General features: G+C 41.4%; 1 protein-coding gene across 2 annotated transcripts in view; it reads left to right on the plus strand.

The window, feature by feature from the left end:
• Positions 1 to 25,973, plus strand: part of KAT2B (lysine acetyltransferase 2B) — a 113,994-nt gene that overhangs the window by 12,386 nt on the left and 75,635 nt on the right. For both annotated transcript variants that reach the window (XM_017522531.2, XM_017522532.2), the window contains exon 2: positions 21,192 to 21,318. In XM_017522531.2, the coding sequence (XP_017378020.1) occupies positions 21,192 to 21,318 (127 nt within the window). The remainder of the gene's footprint in view (positions 1 to 21,191; positions 21,319 to 25,973) is intronic.

Here is a 25,973-nt window from a genome sequence, read left to right on the forward strand (position 1 = left end):
TGTCTCAAAAACAAAACAAGAAAGAAATCAAGGAGGACTACTTGGCCAGCTAGATGTAGACAATGAATGGAAAGGAAGAGAGAGGCAGGATGATGAGGAGGTGGGTGCAGGTGGGCTGATGATGTCACAGCTGGTGGTATGTTTCATCTGCACAGTTCCTTGTCCCCTGGAGTCTGTATTGGCGAGTCCTTACTGGTAAATATTCCTATGAAATCCTGTTGCCACCTGTCCCTGGTTCTGGAAGATGACTAGAGTTGTTAGACATTGTAGTCTGTGGGCCATGCAGAACCATACGTGTTGAGAGTGATAGCAGGTTTCCTAAAAGGCTGGCCAGAGCCCAGTACATAAAGCCCCAGTGGGCAGTGCCATCTTTGTTATTTGGGCCTAGTTGATAGAGATGTTGGAAAGAGAACACTCATTCCCGTGTTCTCTAGAACTACCTGCTGAGGCCATTAAAAGCCACCCTCTCCCCAGGAATGGCGGTGAGAAACAAAGATTACAGCTCCACGTAGATTTTTCATAACTGTTCCTGAAAAGTCATGTTGAATATATGAGCTTGTTATGTAACGGCTTCATATGAACCATCCACTTATAAATTAGTCTTTTCTGTCATTGATATATTTAACAAAATGGGAATTTACTTAAAGATTGTGTGTTTGCACACTGGGGTGTTATATCTATTGCCATTTATTTATTCATTTAACATTAAATTCTGTGGGCGACTTTAGAAGATTTCTGCTCAGGTGTCTGCTGTTCAAACTTTTTAAGATAATTTATCACCTATTTATAATTGAAATGGAATCGAGTCCTTTATAATTTTGAATCACATTCATCTCTAGCACCTAATTGTGCATGTAGTTACCTGCTGCTTTCCACACTTTTCTCTCCTATATATCTCTGTATCTTGTTCTCAAAGCCTCATTCCAGTCTGTTCTTAAATGCCAACTTCTCAGAGAAGCCTTCCTGACTCTGGTCTAAAGTAGTGGCACCCCGTCTATCACTCTATAATCTTATCTTGTTTTGTTTTCCTTTATTGCACTTATTAATATTTGGAAATTGTATTTTAAAAAATGATTTCTTGTCTGTTTCCCTTATGACAATGGAAGCTCCATGAAGCAGAGATCTGGGCTCATGGAGCCCATAAGGGAAACAGACAAGTTGTATGGGGATGCTTCCATTAAATTCATATCCCAGGTGGATCATACCTTGCACATAGTAGGCACTTGATAAATATTTATTGAGGAAATAGGTAATTTGATATTCATTGGCTTTGTGAGATTGGAGGAAGGGAAGCTGTGTTTTAAAGATGGCCAGGCATGGTGGCTTATGCCTGTAATCCCAGCGCTTCAGGAGGCTGAGATGGTAATCCAGCCTGGGCTATGGAGAGAGACCCTGTCTCTTAAAAAATGAAAAAAAAAAAAAAGAAAAGAAAGAAAGATGGGGAAACTAGGGTTCAGGGAGGTTTAGTAGCTAGCTTTGTGGTCTGCAGCAAAACAGCCTCCAGCTGGGGCTGGAACAACACCTACTCATAGCTAAGGGCGGTTCCCCTCAGTTCATGGCAGACTTGATGACAAGCAATGCTTATCTGATGGCCTGAGCATCTACAAAATCAAGCAAAGAGGAATCACCTTTATTTTAATCTACTGAGTGAATGATGTGAAGTTGTCCAACCACTGTTTTCTCTTCTGCAAGTTACAATTAAATTCTCAAGGCCAGGAATGGTGGCTCACATCTGTAATCCCAGGTGTGGGATCTCACTTTTGGGAGACCAAGGTGAGCAGATTGTTTGAGCTCAAGAGTTTGAGACCAGCCTGGGCAACATAATGAGACCCCATCTCTACAAAAATACAAAAATTACCTGGGCATGGTGGCGTGTGTCTGTAGTCCCAGCTACTTGGGAGGCTGAGGCAGGAGGATCACTTGAGTCCAGGAGGTTGAGGCTGTGGTGAGCCGTGAGTGTGCTGCTATACTCTAGCTTGGGTGATAGAGGGAGACCCTGTCTCAAAAAAACAAGACAAAACAAACTCATAAAAGTATCATGAGTGTTATGAGATCAGTGAAGTAAAAGCTATGAAGTGAGAAAAGTTTTAACATACATTCTAGTAGTCTGTATTATATTAGTAAACTTGAAATCAATTGTATATAAAGACTTTTTTTTTTTTTTTTTTTTTTTTTTTTTTTTTTTTTTTTTTTTTTTTTTTTTTTTTTTTTTTTTTTTTTTTTTTTTTTTTTTTTTTTTTTTTTATGGTTTTTTTTTTTTTTTTTTTTTTTTTTTTGGATACAGAGTCTTCCTCTGTCACTTAGGCTGGAGTGCAATGGTGTGATATTGGCTCACTGCACCCTCTGCCTCCTGGGTTCAAGTGATTTTCTTGTCTCAGCCTCCTGAGCAGCTGGGACTCAGGAGTGCACCACCACGCCTGGCTAATTTTTGTATTTTTAGTAGAGATGGGGTTTCGCCATATTAGCCAGGTGGTCTCGAACTCCTGACCTTGTGATCCGATGCCTCCCAAAGTGCTGGGATTACAGGCATGAGCCACAGTGTCTGGCCTGAAGGCATTTTTTAAACTATTATTTATATTTTTTGTTACTTTGTGGCCCACTTTAAAGTCTACAATAGACTTTCTTTAATTGTTCTTTTACTGTTCAGGCTTATTTATTTTAATTTTAATTTAATTTAATTTTATTTTTTGAGATGGAGTCTCACTTAGTCTCCCAGGCTGAAGTGCAGTGGTGCAATCTTGGCTCACTACAACCTCCACCTCCCAGGTTCAAGTGATTATCCTGCCTCAGTCTCCCGAGTAGCTGGGATTATAGGCATGTACTGCCACACCTGGCTGATTTTTGTATTTTTAGTAGAGACGGGATCTTGACATGTTGGCCAACCTGGTTTTGAACTCTGGACCTCAAGTTATCCACCCGCCTTGGCCTCCCAGAGTGCTGGGATTACAGGCATGAGCCACTGTACCCAGCCTTAGGTTTATTATTATTTGTTTTCTTTTTCTTTTTTGAGACAGAGTCTTGCTCTGTCACCCAGGCTGGAGTGCAGTGGTATGATCTAGGCTCACTAACCTCCACCTCCCAGATTCAAGTGATTCTCCTGCCTCAGCCTCTTGAGTTGCTGGGAATACAGATGTGTGCCATGATGCCCGGCTAATTTTGGTATTTTTAGTAGAGATGGGGTTTCACCATATTGGTCAGGCTGGTCTGGAACTCCTGACCTCGTGATCCGCCTGCCTCCTCCTCCCAAAGTGCTGGGATTATAGGTGTGAAGGAGATGGATGCATTTACTTAGGAAAAAAGTGTAAATGTTTCTGATGATTCACCAGGAACAATATATCACTTGAGCTCAGGAGGAGGTTTAGGGTAATCTTGTCAGTGATCTCAGGCGAAGTTGTATGGGGATGCTTCCATTAAATTCCATGCCATCCTAATCAGTCCCCATGCATTGCATACTCTTGGCTTGTGTAACCTTTTGTGAGGTTTGTGTGGTATGCAGAAGATTTCAGAAGTACGAGGATGAGACCTGAGTAATATCTTAGTGATTGATGGTGGCAGTGCCAATTTGCATCTGCTCTAACAAGCTGGTGTTGAAACTAGATGGCAGAATGCCAAAGACGCCAAGGTCAGCATACTTTGAAATAATGAAGTGAGTCATGTAACCCAGGATTTGTACGTATTCACAGGACTACCTGACTCATCCCACCTCTAAAGGAACATGTCTGTGAGCACCAGTTAGGGGCCTGTGGCCATTTCTCTGCTACATGTGCAAAAGGAAGCAAAAGCCACAAGGAGCCCTTTTCTTTTGAGGAGACAGATATGGAGTGAAGCAAAAATTAAAATGAATAATCATGCATGAAGTCAATGCAGAGAGAAACCATCATGAACTAGGGTCAGGTGAAAGGGTGGGAGAGAGGCCCAGCCCAGGTAGAGGGAATGGAGTAAAACCAAGCAGAGAAGCAAAACTGATGTGAGTCAGACATGAGAGTCATTTAGAACGTGGACCTGGACACCAGACTGCCTGGGTTTGAACCCTGATCTGTGACTATGGGGAGGTTACTAACGCTTTACAAGCCTCAGATTTTGCAGCTATAATATGGAGATAGCTATATATGTCAACTTTTTCCATTCACTCAACAAATTGTTATTTAATGTGCCAGGTGTTGATTTAGATGCCGGAGATACAGTGACAGATGGGTCCTTATTCTTGCAGAGCTTGCTTTCTGGTAGCAGAAGCAGACAATAAGCAAAAAAAAAAAAAAAAACAAAAAAACACAACCCAGAAAGTGGTAAGTGCCACAAAGAGAATGAAAACAGAGAATTAAATAAGAATGCCTGGGGAATTCCTTTAGATACATGCCTGGGAAAGTCTTTCTGCTGAAGGGACATGGCCCGAGGCCTGCGTGATAAGTGAGGAAGAGGGTACCATGCAAAGACTCGGGGCCAGAAGTGGTTTGGCTTGTACGAGCTCTGTCAGGAGAGCAGTGTGGCTAAATGGAGGTGGGTGGGGTAGGGGGTGAGTGTAGGAGCTGAGTTGGAAGGGATAAATGGGAACCAGGCTGCCAACATATAATTTTTTCACAGTGATGTTAAAATCTTTAGTCCTGATAAGTTTCAGCAAATACATATCAAGACACAGAACTTTTCTATCTCCCTAGAAAATTTCCTCCTGGTCCTTGCCATTCCTGTCTCTCTCCCAAGGAAGCAACCGCTGATTGAATTTGTGTCACTTTAAGTTAAATTAGGTATTTTTCATATAAATAGTACCGCATAGTACATACTGTTCTTTCCACTCAGTATATTTTTGAGATTAATCCATGTTGTTGGATGCGTTGGTAGTTAATTTCTGTTTATTGCTGAGGAGTATTCTGCCGTATGGATGTATAAGTTTGCCTCTCTGTTGACTTGTTATGGACATCTGAGCTGTTTCCAGTGAATTCAAATTAGATTTCTGTTTTGAAGTGACCCCTCTGGCTGAAGAATAAAGTATATGAGAGAAACAGTAGATAAAGAGGGCCAGTTGGAAGTTATTGTAATCTAGGTGTGAGTGGATGGTGTCTTGGGCTAGGGTAGTAGGAAGGGAGGGGTGAAAATTAGTTTGGGCTATATTGTGAGGTTAGAGGCAATAGGACTTAATTTGTTATGGGGGAGGAGATGATGAAAAGACAGAAATGAAGGATAATGTCTAGGCTTTTAGCCTGAGTAACTGAATGGATGGTAGTTCCATTTACCAAGATAGAGAATACCATAGGAGAAGCAGGTTTGGGTCAGAATAGAACTCTTCAGAGTTGCTAGAGGTGATACATAGTATGTCTGTTAATAGACAAAAGCTGTTTTTTTTTTTTTTTCTTTTTTTCTGCATCCCCCCATGGACAAATGCTGTTTTGATGATAAAATGAGATAATGTATTTAGCAACTTGGTATAGAATCTGGAACGTTCTGAATGGCCCATAGATATCAGTTACTATTATAATTAAAAACAATGCTAAATAATAATTATTGTTCTTAATAAAGAGGCTAGCAAACTTGGAGGTAAAAAGAAATGCGGGTAAAGAGAAACTGGGAGACAGGGTCTGCTAGGTTAGGAAGAAAGTTGATAGAAGGTCTTGAATTTTAGGTAGAAAATTTTGAACTGAATCCATTTGATAATAGTGTCTTTGCTCTTTAAGAAGGAGGAGGCACAAGGATTTTAGAATGCCACAGAGGAGTTCTAGGTTTTGGTGTTGGCTCCTTGCTCTTTGCCAGCTGGATGAACTCAGGCAAGCCACACCCCTTCTCCAAGCATTGAGTTACTTGTCCTACAGGGTTGTTGGGAGGAAAAAATAACATGATTTGGACCTCAGTTGCCTTGGAAAGTAGCAAACACAAATGCTTGATGTTATTAAGTGGCATTTCAGAGTACAGTAATGTGAGCCGGTATTAGGAGAAGGGTTGGAAGTGGAGGAATGAATTGGAAGAGGGGAGGAAGTATTTCTTCTAGTTGACTGATGAGGGCCTGAACTGGGGCCCTGGCAATGAGAACAGAGAAGGTATAGATCTGAGAAAGTTTGAAGAAGTTTCAGATGGCCTGGATGAGGGCATTGAGGGCAGATTAACCTTAGGTGCTGGGAGAAGGATGTTGCCAACAAAGGGAATAGGGTAGATGAAAAGGGATTATTGGGATGGAGGGCAAGTCTTTTTGTAAAACTTACTGGGCAGAAATGCTGGATGTAGGCAGTTGAAAATGAGGGCTGGAAGCTCTGCTTGACAGGTTGGGCTGGTTGTGTGGATTTGAGAATTGTCATCTCAGATAATGACTGATACCATGAGAACGTGAGCTGTCCAAGGAAACATCATATATGGCACTATTTATTTTGCTCATCCTGGTTGACTTGGTACCAAAACAACAGGCGGAAGAGTGAAAAATTCTGTTAGTCAGCTGGTTGTCTGAACTGCTCAATGCTAGCCAAGCAGTTTGACAGATCTTTCCACTGTGTCGAAGACTGAGCTGACTGCTCTGGTGTTTTGACAGATAATTTCTGATAAATTCTGTGTGTGTGTATTAAATTGAAAGAAATTGTTTTGAGTTTAGCATTCCAGGGTACTAGTTTCTAGTCCCTGGTGTCACTGAGGACCTCCTGAGGCCCTTCCAGGGGTAATGCATGCTTAGATTTGCTCCTGGAAAGGTCACTCAGATGTAATGAAGGGTCTGGCCAGCCCCTAGGTTATTTGGTAGCAACTGGAGCCATTCCAGCATGTTGGGAGAGCCTGTTAAGGGGGTTCCAGACCTTTCAGTTAGCCAGACATAATTATAATATTTAGCAAAGGGAGGGCAGTTTCTTATTGAACTACAGCATAAACACAAGGATTTCTTCCAGACAGGGATGTCAGGAAGATTTTCTGTTGATTTGATGTTGGAGTAACCCTGGAGAGCATGGATGAGAATAGATGAGAAGAATTTGAATGACGTGTTTATTTATACCTGGGTTGTTTTGTCTTGGGTCATTTCCTCATGATACGCTTTCCACTCTCCTTCTGTAGCCTTGACCACTCTCTTTAGTATTTTTTTTTTGTTCCCTGTGGCTTTACAGACCAAAATGGCACTGTAAATTAAGGTATTCAGCCAGGCGTGGTGGCTCACACCTGTAATCTCAGGCTTTGGGAGGCTGAGGCAGGCGATCACCTGAGGTCAGGTGCTCAAGTCCAGCCTGGCCAACATGGTGAAATCCTATCTCTACTGAAAATACAAAAATCACCTGGGCGTGTTGGCAGGCGCCTGTAATCCCAGCTACTCAGGAGGCTGAGGTAGGAGAATTGCTTGAATCCGGGAGGCAGACGTTGCAGTGAGCTGAGATCGCGCCACGGCACCGCAGCCTGGGTGATGGAGCGAGATTCCATTTCAAAAAAAAAAAAAAATTAAGGTTTTCAGAGATGCTTCTCATAGTGAATTACTGCACCAGTTATCTTTTCTCCCTGACAATTCTATTTCCATCTCAATCCCGGGCAGTTTTGTTCGCCTGAGGGAGCTCCCACCCCCACCTGGTACGCTTTCCTTTTTCACTTGTGCCAGATTTTTTTTTTTTTTTTTTTGCTTCCCAGGTTCAAGTGATTCTTGTGCCTTAGCCCCCTGAGTAGCTGGGATTACAGGGGCATGCCACCATGCCTGGCTAATTTTTGTATTTTTAGTAGAGATGGAGTTTCACCATATTGGCCAAGCTGGTCTCCAACTCCTGACCTCGTCATCCGCTCACCTCAGCCTCCCAAAGTGCTGGGATTACAGGCACGAGCCACCTCGTCTGGACAAATGTGCCAGATTTGAAAGTTCCCATAGTTTTAAAATCCCAGCTTGAAGTCACAGCATTATGGTATCTTCTGTTGGCCTTCCATGTACAACTGTGTGAACTGGAAGGATTGTCACACAGTGGAGAAAGATAAAGGGCTTATGTCCCAGGGAGGATTACTGAACCATTTAATCTGTATATGAAAAGCTAAAGTTAATTCAGGGAGAGGAGAAAGATGTTGCTGAAGTCAAACCATCTTTATCTCTTCAACTGCTACTCAAAGAGTAGTCCTCACCCAGGAACTTTTAGAAATGTAGAATCTCAGGTTCCACCCGACAACCACTGAATCTTAATCTTCTGTTTTGATGAGATCTCCAGGTGATTCCTGAAGAGATTGGGGTTTGAGAAGCGCTGCTCCAAATTATATCAGCTGTTCACTTCCAAAGAGAAAACTTTTGGTAATCCCAGCTGCTTATAGTGGACTCCAGTTGTTGATGTTTTAAAATATTGTTAAAATACTTTGCTGGGCGTGTGGCTCATGCCTGTAATCCCAGCACTTTGGGAGGCTGAGGTGAGCAGATCACGAGGTCAGGAGTTGGAGACCAGCCTGGCCAATATGGTGAAATCCCATCTCTACTAAAAATCCAAAAATTAGCTGGAGGTGGTGGCATGTGTCTAGTAGTCCCAGCTACTCAGGAGAATCACTTGAACCCAAGAGGCAGAGGTTGCAGTGAGCTGAGATCACCATACCACTGAACTCCATCCTGGGTGAGATAGAGTCTCACTCTGTTTCGAGAAAAAACCAACCAACCAAACCAAACAGAACAAAAATATTGTTTTCAAATACATGTACACAGTTAAGTGGAAAACTCAAACGGTTTGCAATAGTAGCAAATGAAATTTTAAATTGTGCCCCTGCAGTCCTCCCCCATTGCCTGTCTCCCTTCTTACTCCCTTTTAATAACCATTTTCAGAAACTCTTAGTCTCCTTCCCCCACCCTTAAGCTGTGTCTTACATGTTATATGGCATTTTTTTTTTTTTTTTTTTGAGGTGGAGTCTTGCTCTGTTGCCCAGGCTGGAGTGCAGTGGCACAATCTCTGCTCACTGCAACTTCCACCTCCCAGATTCTGATGATTCTCCTGCCTCAGCCTCCCAAGTAGCTGGGATTACAGGCATGCTCCACCATGCCCGGCTAATTATTTGTATTTTTGGTAGAGACCAGGTTTCACCATGTTGGCAAGGCTGGTCTCGAACTTCTGACCTCAAGTAATCCACCTGCTTTGGCCTCCCAAAGTGTTGGAATTACAGGCGTGAGCTACCGCACCTGGGCTTATATGGCAGTTTTAATAAGGGAACTAGAATAACTCTCTAGGAATTCACTTTAATTAATTAATTATTTTAGAGACATCTTATCAGGTGACTCCAGTCACCCTGGCTGGAGTGTAGTGGCACTGTCATAGTTCATTGTAGCCTCCAACTCCTGGGAACAAGAGATCCTCCTGCCTCAGCCTCCTAAATAGCTGGGACTACAAGTGCAAGCCACCACACCTGCCTAATTTTATTTATTGTAGAGATGGGGTCTAGCTGTGTTTCCCAGGCTGGTCTCTAATTCTTGGTCTCAAGTGATGCTCCCGCCCCAGCCTCTCAAAGGGTTGGCATTATAGGCATGAGCCACCACACCCAGCCCAGAAATTCTCCTCAGTTCCAGTTTGGCTCCAATGAATTTGTGAAAAGACCAGAAAGTTGGACTTCAGCAAGTCAGACTTGCTGGAGTAGGGAATCCCAAAACGAATACCAGCAACACCAGTCTTTATTATTAGCAATTTTAATTGTTTCAAACTCTCCAGTAATTTCAAAAACAGGATAATCTCACCTTTTTTTTTAATTGTAAGTGTATCTTACTAAAGTTTCCTTAATTTGTGATGAGAAAAGAAGCCCCAATTCTGGGACGCACTTTGGGGAAACTTTTCAGAAGATCCATCTTTGAAGTGATAGTTACTATCAGTTTTTGCCTTTTAAAATACAACTTTAATTCATGGTTGATTAAAAAAAAAAGAAGAAAATAAAATACAACTTTATGAGTAATTTAGGTACCATAAAATTCTCTAGTTTTAAATGTACAATTCATTGATTTTAAGAAATTGATGAGTTGCAAAATCATCACCACAATGTACTTTTTAGGAGGTTTTCATCACCTCCAAAAGATCCTCAGGTCCACTTACAGTTAACCCTGTTCTTACGCCCAGCCCCAGATGACTGCTCATCTTTCTGTCCATATAAATTTGCCTTTCCTGGATAGTCAGGTAAATGGAAGTATACAGTATGTGGTCTTTTATGACTGGCTTCTTTTTTTTTTTTTTTTGAGACGGAGTTTCGCTCTTGTTACCCAGGCTGGAGTGCAATGGCGCGATGTCGGCTCACCGCAACCTCCGCCTCCTGGGTTCAGGCAATTCTCCTGCCTCAGCCTCCTGAGTAGCTGGGATTACAGGCATGTGCCACCATGCCCAGCTAATTTTTTGTATTTTTAGTAGAGACGGGGTTTCACCATGTTGACCAGGATGGTCTCGATCTCTTGACCTCGTGATCCACCCGCCTCGGCCTCCCAAAGTGCTGGGATTACAGGCTTGAGCCACCGCGCCCGGCCTTATGACTGGCTTCTTATGCTGAGTGTAATGTGTTTGAGATGCATCCATGCTGTATCGTATGTCAGCACTTCTTTATTTTTCTTTGCAAGTTATAATCCGTTATATGGCTAGAACACATTTTGCTTATGCGTTACTAGTTGATAGGCATTTAGATTATTTCTGCCTTTTGGCTATCATGAATAATGTTGCTGAGGCATCTGCATGAAAGTCTTAGTATGGATATGTTTCTCTTTCTCTTGGGTAGATACTTAGGAGTGGATTTGCTGGGTCATGTGGTACATTTATGTTTAGCTTTTTGAAAAATTTGTTGTTTCTTTACAAAACAACTGTGGTAATGCTGGGCATGGCGGCTCATGCCTGTAATTTCAGCCCTTTGGGAGGCTGAGGTGGGAGGATCACTTGAGCCCAGGAATTTGAGACTAGCATGAGTAATAGAGTAAGACCCTATCTCTACCAAAATAAAATAAAATAAAATAAAAATTAGCCACGTCTAGTGGTATGTGCCTGTGGTCCTGCCTATTCAGGAGGCTGAGGTTGGAGGATTGCTTGAGCCCAGGGGGTGGAGATTATAGTAAGCTGTGATCATGCCACTGCAGTGCTGGGTGACAGAGTGAGACCCTGTCTCAAAACAACAACAACAACCACAACAAAACTGTGGTAAAGTATACATAATATAAAATTTACCACCTGGACTGTTTTTAAGTGTCTAGTTCATTGCTATTAAGACATTCACGTTATTGTGCAATCATCACCACCATCCATCCACAGAACACTTTTCAGCTTGTAAAACTGAAACTCTGTATTCATTACACAGTAACTCCCTCTTCTTTCCTCCAACCCCTTGGCAATCACCATTCCTATCTCTATGCATTTGGCCACCATAGGCACCTCATCTAAGTGGAATCATACTGTATTTGTCCTTTTGTGACTATTTCACTTAGCATAACATCCTCAAGTTTCACTCAGGTTGTGGCACGTGTCAGAGATGCCTTTCTTTTTAAGGTTATATACTAGCCCTTTGAATGTATATACTACATTTTACTTATTTATTCATGTCTTAAGGGATGCTGGTGTTGCTTGCACCTTTTTGCTATTGGGCTTAATAATGATGCTAGAACATGGGTGTCCAAATATTTCTTTGACTTCCTACTTTCAGTTCTTTTGGGTATATACCCAGAAGTGGAATTGCTGCATCATATGGTAATTCCATTTCTAATATTTTGAGGAACTGTCATACTGTTTTCCATAGCAGCCGTACCATTTTACATTTTCAGCAGCAACATACAAGGTTTCCAGTTTCTCTACATCCTCTCCAACACTGTTTTGTTTTTTTTTGTAGTAGTCATGCTAATGGGAGTGAGGTGGTATCTCATTGTAGTTTTGTCGTCTTCTTTTTTTTAGTCTTCTCATTGTAGTTTTGATTTGCATTTTCATAATTTTTTTTTTTTTTTTTTTTTTTTGGAGACAGAGTTTTCCTCTGTCACCCATGCTGGAGTGCAGTGGTGTGATATTGGCTCACTGCAACCTCTGCCTCCAGGCTTCTAATGATTCTCTTGCCTCAGCTTCCCGAGTAGCTGGGATTACAGGCATGTGCCACCATGCCCAACCAATTTTTGTGTTTTTAGTAGAGGTGGAGTTTCACCATATTGGCCAGAGTGGTCTTAAACTCCTGACCTCAGGTTATCCACCTGCCTCAGCCTCCCAAAGTACTGTGATTACAGGTGTGAGCCACTGTGCCTGGCCCATTTTCATAGTTATTAATGATGTTGAGCATCTTTTCATGTGTTTTTTGGCCATTTGTATATCTTCATTAGAGAAGTGTCAGCTCAATTCGTTTGCCCATTTAAAAATGTTGTTGTTGTTGTTGTTGAGTTGTAAGTGTTCTTTATATATTATGGATATTAACCCCTTATCAAATATATAGTTTGCAAATATTTTCTCCTATTCTCTGGGTTGCCTTTTCACTGTGTTGAGAATGTCTTTTGGTGCACAGAAATTTAAAGTTTTTACTAATTCCAGTTTATCTATTTTTATTTTGTTAACTGTGTTTTTGTTATTTATTTTGAGAAAGAATCTTGTTCTGTTGCTTGGACTGGAGTGCAGTAGCACAGTCATGGCTCATTGCTGCCTTGAACTGCTAGGCTCAAGCAATCTGCCTGCCTCAGCCTCCCGAATGGTATGACTATAGGTGTGCACCACCACATCCAGCTAATTTTTAAAATTTTTGTAGAGATGGAGTCTTGTTTGTTGCCTAGGCTGGTCTTGAACTCCTGACCTCAAATGATCCTTCTGCTTAGGCCTCCTACAGCGCTGGGATTATACATGTGAGCCACCACGCCTGACCTGTCTGTGCTTTTGGTGTTATATCCAAGACACCATTGCTTAATCAATTATCATGAATTTTTTTTTCTATATTTTCTTCTAAGATATTTGTAGTTTTATGTTGAGGTCTTTCATCTATTTTGAGTTCATTTTTGTGTGTGTTGTTAGCTAAAGGTTCAGCTTCATTCTTTTGCACACAGATCCCTGGTTTTTCCAGCACCATTTGTTGAAAAGACTGCCCTTTCTCTATTGAATGATCTTGGCACACTTGTCAAAATCATTTGACTATATCTGTGAGGGTTTATTTTTGGGCTATTCTGTTCCATTGGTCTATAAGAAGCTAGCAAACTGCTTTCCAAAGTGGCTATACCTTGTTACATCCCACAAACACTGTATGAGAATTCCAATTTTTCACATCCTGATAATTTGTCATTGTGTGCCCCTTTTGAAAAAAGAATTTATTTGTGTTGAATTGACATATAATAATTGTTCATATTCATGGGGGTATAGTGTGGTGTTTTGAAACGTGTACATTGTGTAATGGGCAAATCAGTGTAATTAGCATGTTCATCACCTCAATCACTTGTCATTTTTTTGTGATGAGAACATTCAAAATTCTCTCTTCTAGCTATTTCGTAATATGCAATATATTATTGTTAACTACAGTCACTCTGCTGTGCGATGGAACACCAGAACTTACTCCTCCTTTCTGCCCTTTTGGTTAGAGATATCTTATTGGGTGTGAAGTTATGGTTTTGGTCCTTGACATTTAAACATTATGCCTTTGTCCAGCATGCAGAGAGGTAGTGAATAAGAGTGGGGCCTTCTTCACTCACAACCTCAGTGCCAATTACCTGCCTGGACACACTTTGTGCTTCTGCAGGGTAGAGTGAGTAACCCCAGGCAAGTCTCTTATCACCTAGAGCCTCAGCTTTCTCTATTAATAATGGCAATAATTTCGACTTTCCTTATGTAGGGTGGGATAAGAATACTTATGCAAGCACATTTTTCATTTTGGGTGCTAAATAAATGTCGGATTCACAGTTATACTGAATAAATTTTCCATCTGCATGTTCTTGCTGTGGGACATCTCTGACACTGATTCAAGTTTTCCAACAAATATGACTTTCCAGTGTTTTAAGCATGACAGAATCCTGCTAGACGGCTGGCTGTCTTTCTCCTGTTCCTCCGGATGTCACTCAAATATCCTCACACCCATCTCACTCATTCACACTGAGTGAACTGTAAGCACCCCACCCCTTGTCTGTCTGTAATCTGGGTTGTGACCGCTTGTTTATCCAGTTTAACTTCTTTCTCATCATCCATCCTGGTTTCTGCATACTATGACAAAGTCAGTTGCATACTATATGACCTCTAACCCTGGATCCTATTGGGATAAAAACATTATCCCAGTCCTGTTGAAAGTGGTGCAGTGGCCTTTTCTTCCTTCTTGGCTCTGCACTGTCCGCAGAGACTTGCTCTTGGGGGAGATGAAGTCATCTGGGTAGCTGCCCCTCCCTGTGCCCAGGTTGCTAGCTGCTACGGTAATTGGCTTGGCAGTGCACTCCCTAAAAGGTTGTCCTTCAGCTGGTACTTTGTTAAAGCTGCAAGGCCAACTCCCTTGGGAGTCCCCTTAGACAGCAGCTGTCATGCCTAATTAAGGAGAGACATGGGAAAGGTGTTTTGAAAGGAGACCTCTTATCTCAAAGAACAGTGGCCAGGCCTGAACATTGGAATGGGGAGATGAAGGCCAAAGTGGAGGGCATGGTAGCAGCAGCTCAGAAAACTAGGCAGAAAATGCTTTGTTGGCAGTCAAGGATAAGAGCATTGAATTGTTTTTAAAGGACATTTTAGCAATATCCTTAAAATGTGTATCCTTTTTAGCAATTCAAGCAATGAGTCCCATATATATTAAAAATTTTGTACACTTAGGTTGTTAGGTGTGACATGGAGTGTGCACATGTTTAAGAACCAATTTTCATATCCTACAAAAAATCCTGAAACAAGGAAAACTCAAAGGACTCTCAGATATATCAATAGGGTATAACTTTAACTAGTTAGGACCACTTAGGGATACTGAGACTATTCTGTGCTTAAACTGTTAGGGTCCATAGTGAAGACCTGGGGCTTGGGGATGGAGTCCCTTTATAGGCTAGTGCATCAATATCCAGTAGGAATATGGGAGCCACATATATTATTTAACATTTTCTGGTAGCCCTGTGTATTAGTTTCTTAGGGCTGCCGTAACAAGTAACCATAAAATATGTGGCTTAAAACAACAAATAGGGTTTTTTTTTTTTTTTTCCCCACTGTTTTGGAGGCTGAAAGTCTGAGATCAAGGTGTCATCTGGACCACACTCCTTCTGAAGGCTCTGGGAAAGAATCCTTCCTTGCCTCTTCCTAGCATCTGGTGGTGCTTGGCAATCCTTGGCAGCGTTCTTTGGCTTGTAGTGAGACTCTGGTCTCTCTTTCTTTCTTTTTTTTTTTTTTTTTTTTTTTTTTTTTTTTTTTTTTTTTTTTTTTTTGAGTCGAAGTTTTGTTCTTGTTGCCCAGGCTGGAGTGTGATGGCGCAATCTCTGCTCACTGCAACCTCTGCCTCTGGGTTCAAGCAATTCTCCTGCCTCACCCTCCTGACTAGCTGGGATTACAGGTGTGCACCACCACGCCAAGCTAATTTTGTATTTTTAGTAGAGATGGGGTTTCTCCATGTTGGTCAGGCTGGTCTCGAACTCCCGACCTCTGGTGATCCGCACACCTTGGCCTCCCAGTATACTGGGATTATAGACCCTGGTCTCTCTTATAGTGAGATCCAGCCTCTGCTTCTGTCTTCACTTGGCCTTCTTTCCTGTTTGTCTGTGTCTCTGTCTCCAAATCTCCTTTTCCTTTCTCTTAGGAAAACACCAGTCATTGGTTTTAGGGCTTCATCTAAATCCAGGATAATTTCATCTGCAGCTCCTTAACTGATCATAACTACAACGTCGCTATTTCCAAATATGGTCCCATTCTGAGGTTCCAGGGGAACATGAGCTTTATTTAATATTATTATTATTATTTTTTGATACATAGTCTTGCACCTTGGAGTGCAGTGGTGCCATCTTGGCTCACTGCAACTTTGGCCTCCTGAGTTTAAGCAATTCTCCTGCCTCGGCTTCCTGAGTAGTTAGGACTACAGGCATGTGCTGCCATGCCTGGCTAATTTTTGTGTTTTTCATAGAGACAGGGTTTTACCATGTTGGCCAGGTTGGTCTCAAACTCCTGACCTCAGGTGATCCTCCCACTTCGGCCTCCCAAAGTGCTGGGATTACAGGTGTGAGCCACTGCACCTGGATCGGACATGAACTTCAGGGCACACACTATTCAACCCACTGTACCACATTAAAAAAAATCAGAAAAGCCAAAAATTAAATTTTATTAATTGTAATGTTTAAGTGAATATTTCAAAATATTATCATTACAATATGTAATCAATATAAAATAATTCTTAATAGGATATTTTAACATTCTTTTTTTACACTAAGTCTTTGAAATTCAGTGTGTATTTTGGAACATTCATAACACATCTCAATTTTTGTTGCCAGTTTTTTAAGGACTCAGTATTCACTTGTGGCTGGCTGCCACATCTTGGACCGCACAGTTGGAGTGCTGTGGAGCTGACAAAACTTTTATACTTCTCAGTGTTTCGCCCCATATTTTCTCCCTTTCTTCAATCTTCTTAGTTTTCAGGGAATGTCAATTTGTTTGGAAAGTCTCAGTCATTATGAACAAAAGAAATAAAAATCTACTTTGTACTGGGATCCCAAGACTCAGTGGAAGAAGTACAGTCAGCCAATTTTGAAAGAAAAGATCTTTATTCAGTTACATTTTTAAGCATCAGTGTTTATTATATGGTAGAATCCATTAAGCACTCTATCACAAGTGGTTTCAACACGTGCGGTTAATATTGAAGATGTAACTCTTTTTTTTTTTTTACTGAGTAGGGGGAATATAAGGCCTTATTATTACAAATCCCCCTGCCATGAGATTTGTGACTCACCCATTTACGAGCCCCTAGTGAACATGGCCATTCTTCTCTGTCATGTTAAGACAAGAAGGGGCATCAATAAACTTTTTTTTCTGAGCTGACTGAGCTTAGTCTGTTGCAATAATGAAGTTAAGATTTACATCTCTAAAACTCTGTATTGTCTTCTCCAAGAATTTAAAGGTTGTTATTTGTTAGCATGAATCTCAGGGCAAGGAGGAGTTTTATAAGCAAGCCTATAGGAAGAAAAATTTTAGAGCCTTGAATTCTTGATTATATTTTTTATTATTATTATTATTATTTTAAATTTTGAGACAGGGTCTCACTCTGTCACCAAGGCTGGAGTGCAGTGGCGTGATTTCAGCTCACTGTAACCTCCACCTCTCAGGTTCAAGTGATTCTCCTGCCTCAGCCTCCCAAGTAGCTGGCATTATAGGCGCTCACCACCACGCCTGGTTTTGTATTTTTAGTAGAGATGGGTTTTCACCATGTTGGCTAGACTGGTCTCGAACTCCTGACCTCAGGTGTTCTGCCTGCCTTAGCCTCCCAAAGTGCTGAGATTACCTGTGCCTGTCCTGTCTGGCTTAATTTCTTTTCTTCTTTTTTTGAGGCAGGGTCTCACTCTGTTGCCCAGGCCAGAGTGCATTGGCGTGATCTTAGCTCACTACAACCTGTGCCTCTCGGGTTCAAGCGATTCTCCTAGCTCAGCCACCTAGTAGCTGGAATTGCAGGCATGCACCACTATGCCTGGCTAATTTTTATATTTTTTTGTATTTTTTTTTTTTTTTTTTTTTTTTTTTTTTTTTTTTTTTTTTTTTTTTTTTTTTTTTTTTGAGACAGAGCCTTGCTCTGTCACCCAGTCTGTTGTGCAGTGGCATGATCTTGGCTCACTAACCTCCGCCTCCTTGGTTCAAGTGATTCTCCTGCCTCAGCCTCCTGAGTTGCTGGGACTACAGGCGTGTGCCATGACGCCTGGCTAATTTTTGTATTTTTAGTAGAGATGGGGTTTCACCGTATTGGTCAGGCTGTTCTTGAACCCCTGACCTCAGGTGATCTGCCTGCCTTGGCCTCCTGAAGTGCTGGAATTACAGGTGTGAGCCACACCCTAGCCCTGTCTGGCTTAATTTCTACATATCTTTACCCACTGTGATGTAGTCACATTAGCCTTTAGTTTCTGTTGAGCAAGCCAGGCACTCTCTTGCCTTAACAGTAGCTGTTTCCCCTTATACCAGATACCTAATGACCACTTCCTCCCTTCTTCAAGTCTTTGCTCTGAGGTCATCTCAGAAAGACCTGGTTAAAATTATACCTTCTATCCCACCCTCTGCTAAGTTCCCTGTACTCGTCCTTTTATCTTTCTTTCCATAGCCTCGTCACATTCTCCAATAGATTCTATAATTTACTCATTTGTGTTAATCCTGTTTTCCCCATCCCCTGCCACCCCTAATGTAATCTCCAGGAGAGCAGGATCTTGGTTTCATAGTCAGTAGTACCTGACATGTAGTAGGCCCTGAATAAATATTGTTGAAAGAATGAGTGAATGTGCATAACTCCTTGGCTTGAAACGAAGTTCTCCAAACTCAAAGGTTTTTGGTTACGACTGTTTTTTCCTTCTAGGTTTGGCCTGCCATACTTAATTGCTTTGTTGGGGCTGTTTTGTCATTTTTCTTTCTCAAACCAAAGGCCCTTGGGGAAAGGGTTGTGGATCAGACCAACTAGTCGGAGAAGCTGGAAGCTTAGGGAGTTCCTGGAAGTAGCTATGTGGCAACTAAGAGAGTTTGGTCCACAGTAAGGGTGGTTTCCTCTGACCCTACAAAAACTTAGTGATACTTTTGTAGGGGAAGAAAGCTGTTTTTTCTTTACCATTTTGAAAGGGTGCATTGGTTGGGGCCCTTTCAGTTAGACTAATAAAAGATGTTAATAAGAGAAAAACAAAAGCAAGTTTATTGATATATTCATTGTGCATGAACATGGGAGCACCCAGTGAGGAATAACTCAAAGAGGTGGTTAGAACTTGGGCTTACAGGCTATTTCAGCAAAGAGTAGTAAATTTTTAGAGAAGCAAGAAGACAAAGGAAAAGGATCTTGAGCTGGTAGGGACAGCAGATTGTGGGAAAGCAAGTATATGGGGAAACCAGTGGTTTTAGCAAGCTTTGTTATGTAGGTTCCCCTGGTACCCGTTCCTGGCTGAAGGTCTAGAGTCGCCTCCGTGATCAACTTCTATCCTTCCTGGTAGAGAGGGAAGGAAGGATACCTTTAAGAATTTATGTCCTGCTTCTGGGGATATAGGGGGAGGGCAGAGAGCTTTTCTTGTATCTGCATTTTAATAACCCTTATACCAAAGCTGTATATTTTGGTTTGCCATAATTAGCTATTCTTCACAGTGTAAGTTCTCATGACAGTTTCCTTCAAGAACATGGCCTCAGAAGCCATTGCAACCTCCGAAGAGGTGGATGGCTCACTGCAGAGAATTTCAAGGCCAGGTTCATCCTGGCAACAGAGAACTCTAGGGGTAAGAGTTGGGCCTGCCTTATGCCTAGACAAAAAAGGGCCATTTGAGCTACTCACTGGGGGCTGTAGCTCTGGACATGCTGATGGAGGTGCTTCTCCTGGCCCTGCCTTCGCCATCCTCATTAATACAAAATGGGAAAAGCGGTCAGGTTAGGTGTTGCAGATTCACAGGGCCCGCTGAAAGAGACTCATATTCAAAAGCAGGTTTTTCTTCTACTGTGACCCTTCTTACCTTGCCAGTGGTTTATTCTCTTTTCTAATACTGTTATACATATACAGCCTTCAGAAATGATCTCTATCTTTGAGAATTTTATGTATGAGGTCAAAGCAGCAGCCACTCTGAAATTTTCTTCAAATTAGACATATGCTGCTGGGCGCAGTGGCTCACACCTGTAATCCCAGCACTTTGGGAGGCTGAGACGGGCGGATCACCTGAGGTCAGGAGTTTGAGATCAGTCTCAGCAACATGATAAAACCCTGTCTCCACTAAAAATACAAAAATTAGCTGGGCGTGGTGGTGAATGCCTATAATCCCGGCTACTCAGGAGGCTGAGGCACAAGAATTGCTTGAACCTGGGAGGCGCAGGTTGCAGTGAGCGGAGATCATGCCACTACACTCCAGCCTGGGCAACACAGAGAGACTGTCTGAAAAAAAAAAAAAAAAAGTTCTGATAACTGTGTTACAAAAGTAAAAATAAGTCAATATTAATAATTTCTTTAACCCATATATAAAAAATAATACATTTAATTTCAATATATAAAAATCAATAATGATATATTTTACTTTTTTTGCCCTGGTCTTCTAAATCTGCAGTTTTATAACTGCAGTGCACTTTGATTTGAGCTAGCCAGATTTCAGGTGCTTAGTAACCACATGTGGCCAGAGGCTACCATACTGGACAGTATATGTAGAAGGCTCTCCTCTAGAGTGACTTCATCTGTCTTACATGTTATTCAAACAATGTATCATCTGGTTTCTTAGCCACAACTAGCTTGAAGCAGTAAATAAATGGTGAGAGTGATGGAGTGCTAAAGAATAGTAGAGAAGGGGCAGAAGAATTATTTTCATAAGTGGCTGGGGACATTCAATGCAAGCATTCTAGTGTTTCATACCTTGGGACCTGCGGAAGCTCACAGTGGGGTACCTGGTAGAATAATAGATAATTTTTCATGCTTACCCTCGACTTCATAGGTTAGATCACTTCAAGAAGGCCAGATCATACTCACCCTTGTCTACAAACAGGGAAGTATGAAGAGTATGTAGACAAAGTTAAGGAAGCTTTCTATATTAAGTGTTGCTAAGATAATGGTGTGCTAGTGCAGGAAACCTGGAAACACACACACACACCCACACACACACACACACACACACACACACACCCCAGGGCTCCATGATGAAGCCCTTTTCATTTCTAAAGCTGGGAGCTCACAGAAGTCTTGGAAGAGCCTGCAAACGTGGCTTCAGCTGGGTGTGCCCTGTCTCATCTTCCTAAGATTGTTAACTTTTTCTGTTTCATGGAGTTTTCCTTCTGGGGCAGAGATGCAGCTGGTGCCTTGGAGCCTGCAAGGTTCAACCTTAGTCTAGACCTCAGCCATGTTTATGGGACATCAGGAGTCTGACTTGTGGATTTGACCACAAGCTGGTCGGAGCTGACCACTTCCTGGACACCCACTGGGGTCAGTGGTAGCAAAGTGTGTGGGTCAGCTATGTGAGCTGTAGCGTGCAGATTCCAGCTAGCAGAAAACAAAAAGCAAAGCATGCACCCAAATCAAATACCACCATTGACTTTTCTATTTTTCTCTTGCGTATATGGAAGATGGCAAAGTCAGGGGTGAGGGGGTAGCTGTTATATAACTAGTGTGCATTGTTCTCATGTAAAACCATCAGTCCATGGCTGCCTGTTACCTAATTTTGTCTCTCTTTATTCCTTTTTTAGGCCGAGGAGTCTTGTAAATGTAATGGCTGGAAAAACCCCAACCCCTCACCCACTCCCCCCAGAGCCGATCTGCAGCAAATATTTGTCAGTCTAACGGAATCCTGCCGGAGTTGTAGCCATGCCCTAGGTGAGTTCCCAAATCTTCAAGGAAAGTGTAAAAAGTTCATTGTAGCCTGAGATGCTTACTGAATTCTGTGGGTTCACCAAATTTGAATGCTGTGTACCTCTGTATGAGACCAACAACAAGAGTCTCTCTAGTCTCACGAGTTTGCTGGGAAGGGCTTCTTATCAGAGACAAATGCTGCACTGTGTGCAGTGACTCTGTCTCTTCTTCCTTTCAAGAGCTGAGTTGGACTGGGGGGTTGCCAAGTAAGATGAAACATGACAATCGAGCTAGTTAGCATGAATAATGTGTAACATGTCCTGATTCATTTTGAGGGTTGGGACCTGAGGGTCTTTGACCTCAGGGTTGAAACCTCAGCCAACTGGTTCTTGGTTTAATGATAATAATTATCATTATTATTATTTCTGTTGCCCCGAACTTTCTGGGGTGCTTCATTTTATCTTCCTGTTCCTTAGTTTTGTGTATCTGGTAACTCTTTCTTCATTGGGCTGCTCTTCACTGTGTTTGGTGAATGTTTACTAGTGGTTTCCCTTTCAGCCTTCTTGTCTGAGCCTGCAAAATAATCATTGTCAGTCTGGCACGGTAGGCCCTGCTGCAGTTACTCAAAACGACTGTGCTTGTCTGTTGTTCTGTGTCCCAATACTAGTTTTATGATTAAAATATTTTTTAAAAAATCATATGTTCTTTGAATAGATAAAAGTTAATGAGGAATTAGTGTTTCCTAGATACTAAGATTTCAGTCTACAAAGAATCTTTGAATAGTATTCTTACTTTTCTGCCTTCAGTTTATACAGTCTCCCCCAAAATGTCAACAAGGCCAGTTTGCTGTCCATGACTGCAAGGACATAGCACTGGGCATAACATTCTTACTATGGTACTTGCTTTTTCCACTTGATCATTTATAAGTGGGTGACTGCTTATGCCATCATTTCTCTAGCGCTTCCTGCTTATAAGAAGTGGTGTAGCCTCCAAGGTTAGCATGGTGTTAGGTCGTCTGAAATTTTATTTTGTACCCAGAGAGTATTTTAGTATTTATAGAGCATAAAAGTAGATGATGTGATCTTCCCAAGATGTCATCACATTGGAGTAACCTTCTGAAAAAAGAATAGTCCTGATCTCACCAAAGAAACACACTAATAATTTTGTCATTTTGTCGACTTAACTGGTATCTCAAATAATGTAAGCTCCGAGTTTTAAAGTACCCAATACAGAGCAAAATTTCAAAAATTAGAGAACTGTCCTTGATTATAATTTACCTTTTTTAAAAACAGCAAAAATAACACTATCTATGAATGGAGTTTAGGATTGCCTCAGGAAATATGACTGTAGTAAAAGGCTGGACTAAAATCCTTAAGCCCTAGGCTTGAAGTGTATTTGTTATTGATTGGGAAATCCTATTATCCTACATCAATTAACATTTAAAACAGGATCTTCTTTCTTTCTTAGCTGAGCAGATTGTCCACATTCTGAGCACGTAAACACACATGAATGCCTGAAGGCAGAAACAGTGCTTCACACACACACACAAAAAGCCAACTTTGTTTCCTTTTTTATTTCTTAACAAGCTTTGAAACCAAATGCCCTCATTCTGCAATACATAATCAAGAATGAAGAATGAAAAAAAAGCACATATCCTTTTACCTGGCAAATCCATGCCAAAAATTTAATCTATGTTTAAATTAGGATGTGCCCTCAAACTAAAAGGACAGTGACAGTTTATTATGGCCTTACTTATGATAATAAAAAGCATGAAACACCTAAATATTCCAATGTAGGAGACGATTGTGAAGAAATCAGGAAATAAAGCAGCTTGATAGGAGGTTTTATAATTTAGGACTAAATTATTGGATCTATCAGCCTGGGTTCAAATCCTGGTTCTATAACCAGTAGCTGTGAGCACAGGAGCACATTACTTAATCTGCCTGCACCAGTTTTTTCAGCTCTGAAATGGGTTAATACTAATAATATCTACCTTGTAGGATTATTGTGAGGATTAAATGAGATAAGTAAAAATCTTAGAATAGTACCTGGCACATAAATACATGATTATTAGCTGATGTTATTAGTATTAGTGGTATTACAACACTGTCAGCGTTCTTTCACTTCAAACAACAGTCTAGCTTAAATAAGAAAACAATGCATATAAGAAGGGTACTAGTAGCTTCTAGAAGCTGAAAACAGTGGGAAAACAAGTTTTGATCTGGTTTGGGGATCTCAGCTGCAGAAGTTCACGGACCTTCTGTTCAGTTTGCTGCCACTGAACAATTTAGGATTCAGCTCCCACTGCCTCTGTCCCTGTGAGTATTGGTTCAGGATTTAAATACCCAGTGGAGGAGATTATGCCTATCATGTACCTAACCCCAAATTTTACCCCAAGGGAACTAAGAAGTTGGTCCTGTCCCAAATACAGGATGCTGACTCAGGAACAGCATTGATGTTTCATTGGTATAATCCCATTATATGAGTTTAGAAAATAAAATACTGTAAGGCTGAGTGCACTGGCTCAGGCCTGTAATCCAGCACTTTGGGAGGCTGATATGGGCAGATCACTTGAGGTCAGGTGTTTGAGACCAGCCTGGCCAACATGGTGAAACCTGGTCTCTACTAAATTATAAAAATTATCTGAGTGTGGTGGCGCACAGCTGTAATCCCAGCTACCTGGGAGGCTGAGGCATGAGAATTGCTTGAACCTGGGAGGGGGAGGCTGCAGTGACCTGAGATCATGCCACTGCACGCCAGCCTGGGCAACAGAGCGAGACTCCATCTCAAAAAAAAATTTTTTTTTTTTTCATAGGGCTTCATCTCTACACTTTCTCTCCCTTACCTTTCTTGTAGGTTGATGGGTGGGGCTGAAGGTTCCAATCCTGTAATCCTCTAATCACTTGGTCTCCCTGGTGAGCAGCTTCCTCCTGAGGTATCTATGCACTACACCTCAAGTCACCTCATTAGCGTAAACTCAAGTATGTTCAAAAGGGGCTCATGATGAACGAAGATATTCCTCCTGCTCAGGAAATCTCAACGGTTTTAAGAGCTTGTGACAGGAACTGGGACAAAGACCAAATATATTTCGTACTGTACCACACACATATATTTTAATATATATGATCAGGAAAAGGTCTGGAAGGATGTATATTGAGTTGCTGACTGATTTTTCTCAGGGTACTTGGGGTATGGATGTTTAAAAAATATTTTCCCCTACTCCTTCCTTTCTTCCTTGTTTTTTCTCTATTCTTTAGTTTGCTTTCTTAAAACTGAAATTACTGCACAGTTTCAAATGGTCTTGGAATCAGTGTTGGAATGCCAGTGTTTATTTATTGTCTTAGTATAAGGGCTCTAAGAAACCTTTTTCTGAGCTTACGCTTCCTTCCTCCCTCCTCCCCTCCTTTTTATTTATTATTTATTTATTTACACTAACAAAAGTTCATTTACTACCCCTGCTTTTTAAAAAACTTTTTTTTTTTTTTTTTTTTTTTTTTTTTTTTTTTTTTTTTTTGAGACGGAGTCTCTCTCTGTTGCCCAGGCTGGAGTGCAGTGGCGTGATCTTGGCTCACTGCAACCTCCGCCTCCTGGGTTCAAAAGATTCTTCTGCCCCAGTCTCCCGAGTAGCTGGAACTATAGGCACGCACCACCATGCCTGGCTAATTTTTGTATTTTTAGTGGAGGCTAAATTTCACTGTATTAGCCAGTCTGGTCTCAAACTCCTGACCTCATGATCCGCCCGCCTCGGCCTCCTAGAGTGCTGGGATTACGTGAGCCACTGCGCTTGGCTGCCAATTTTGTTTTATCTAACCCCTGCTTTTATTTGCCAGAGCATTTTAGCAAGTTTCCTACATTTTTTCTTATCTTATTCATGCAGATATCTACGTGTTACCGACAAAGTGGAAGTTGGGTCTAGGGAATTCTTTTAGGAATCATGCAAGCCTGAATTCTCAAATACATTTCAGTCGGCATATACTTTGTTGTTCTGTTTTCACATACGGTAGTCACCATTCCGAGCATGGTTGATTTAGTCGCCATGTAATTTAGTCACCAGTAACTATACACAGGTACAATATGTAATGTTCTTGAATTTGTCAAAATAAAACATTCTGGCTTATTGATTGAGATGGTATCAATTCTGTTGATTAAGTGTTGGGTTTCTTTTGCCTCAGCCATATATTTTCTTTGGAGCTCTGGTTTTAGGTAGTCTCCTGACAACTTTCTTTCATCCCAGACATCCTTGGCCTGCCGTAATTTAGTACTATTCTGTGTTTCATGGACATAAAACACAGGAGTGAGATAGTTTGGTCAAGTGGAAAGAACATTCAGTTGGGAAATAGGAAATAAGGATTGTAGCCTGTCCGGCTATGGTGGTTTGTGCCTGTAATGCCAGCTACTCAGGACGCTGAAATGCTCTTTAAGCTCAAGAGTTTGAGACTACAGTGAGCTGTGATGGGGCCACTGTATTTTAGCCAGGGAGACAGAGCAAAACTCCTCCTCTAACAAAACCAAACCAAACCAAACCAAGAAAAGAATTCCAGCTTGGCCCTGCAATTTACCAAGTTTCTTAACCTTTTTTGCCATTCAGTGTCTCCATCCACAGAATAAAATGGTTGGTCTAGACCTGTGTTGTATGAAATGGTAGCTGCTAGCCACGTGAAGTGTGTCTACTCAAAAAA

Source organism: Cebus imitator, unplaced genomic scaffold (genome assembly GCF_001604975.1).
Source record: "Cebus imitator isolate Cc_AM_T3 unplaced genomic scaffold, Cebus_imitator-1.0 Scaffold24, whole genome shotgun sequence".
Classification (NCBI taxonomy): Eukaryota; Metazoa; Chordata; class Mammalia; order Primates; family Cebidae; genus Cebus; species Cebus imitator.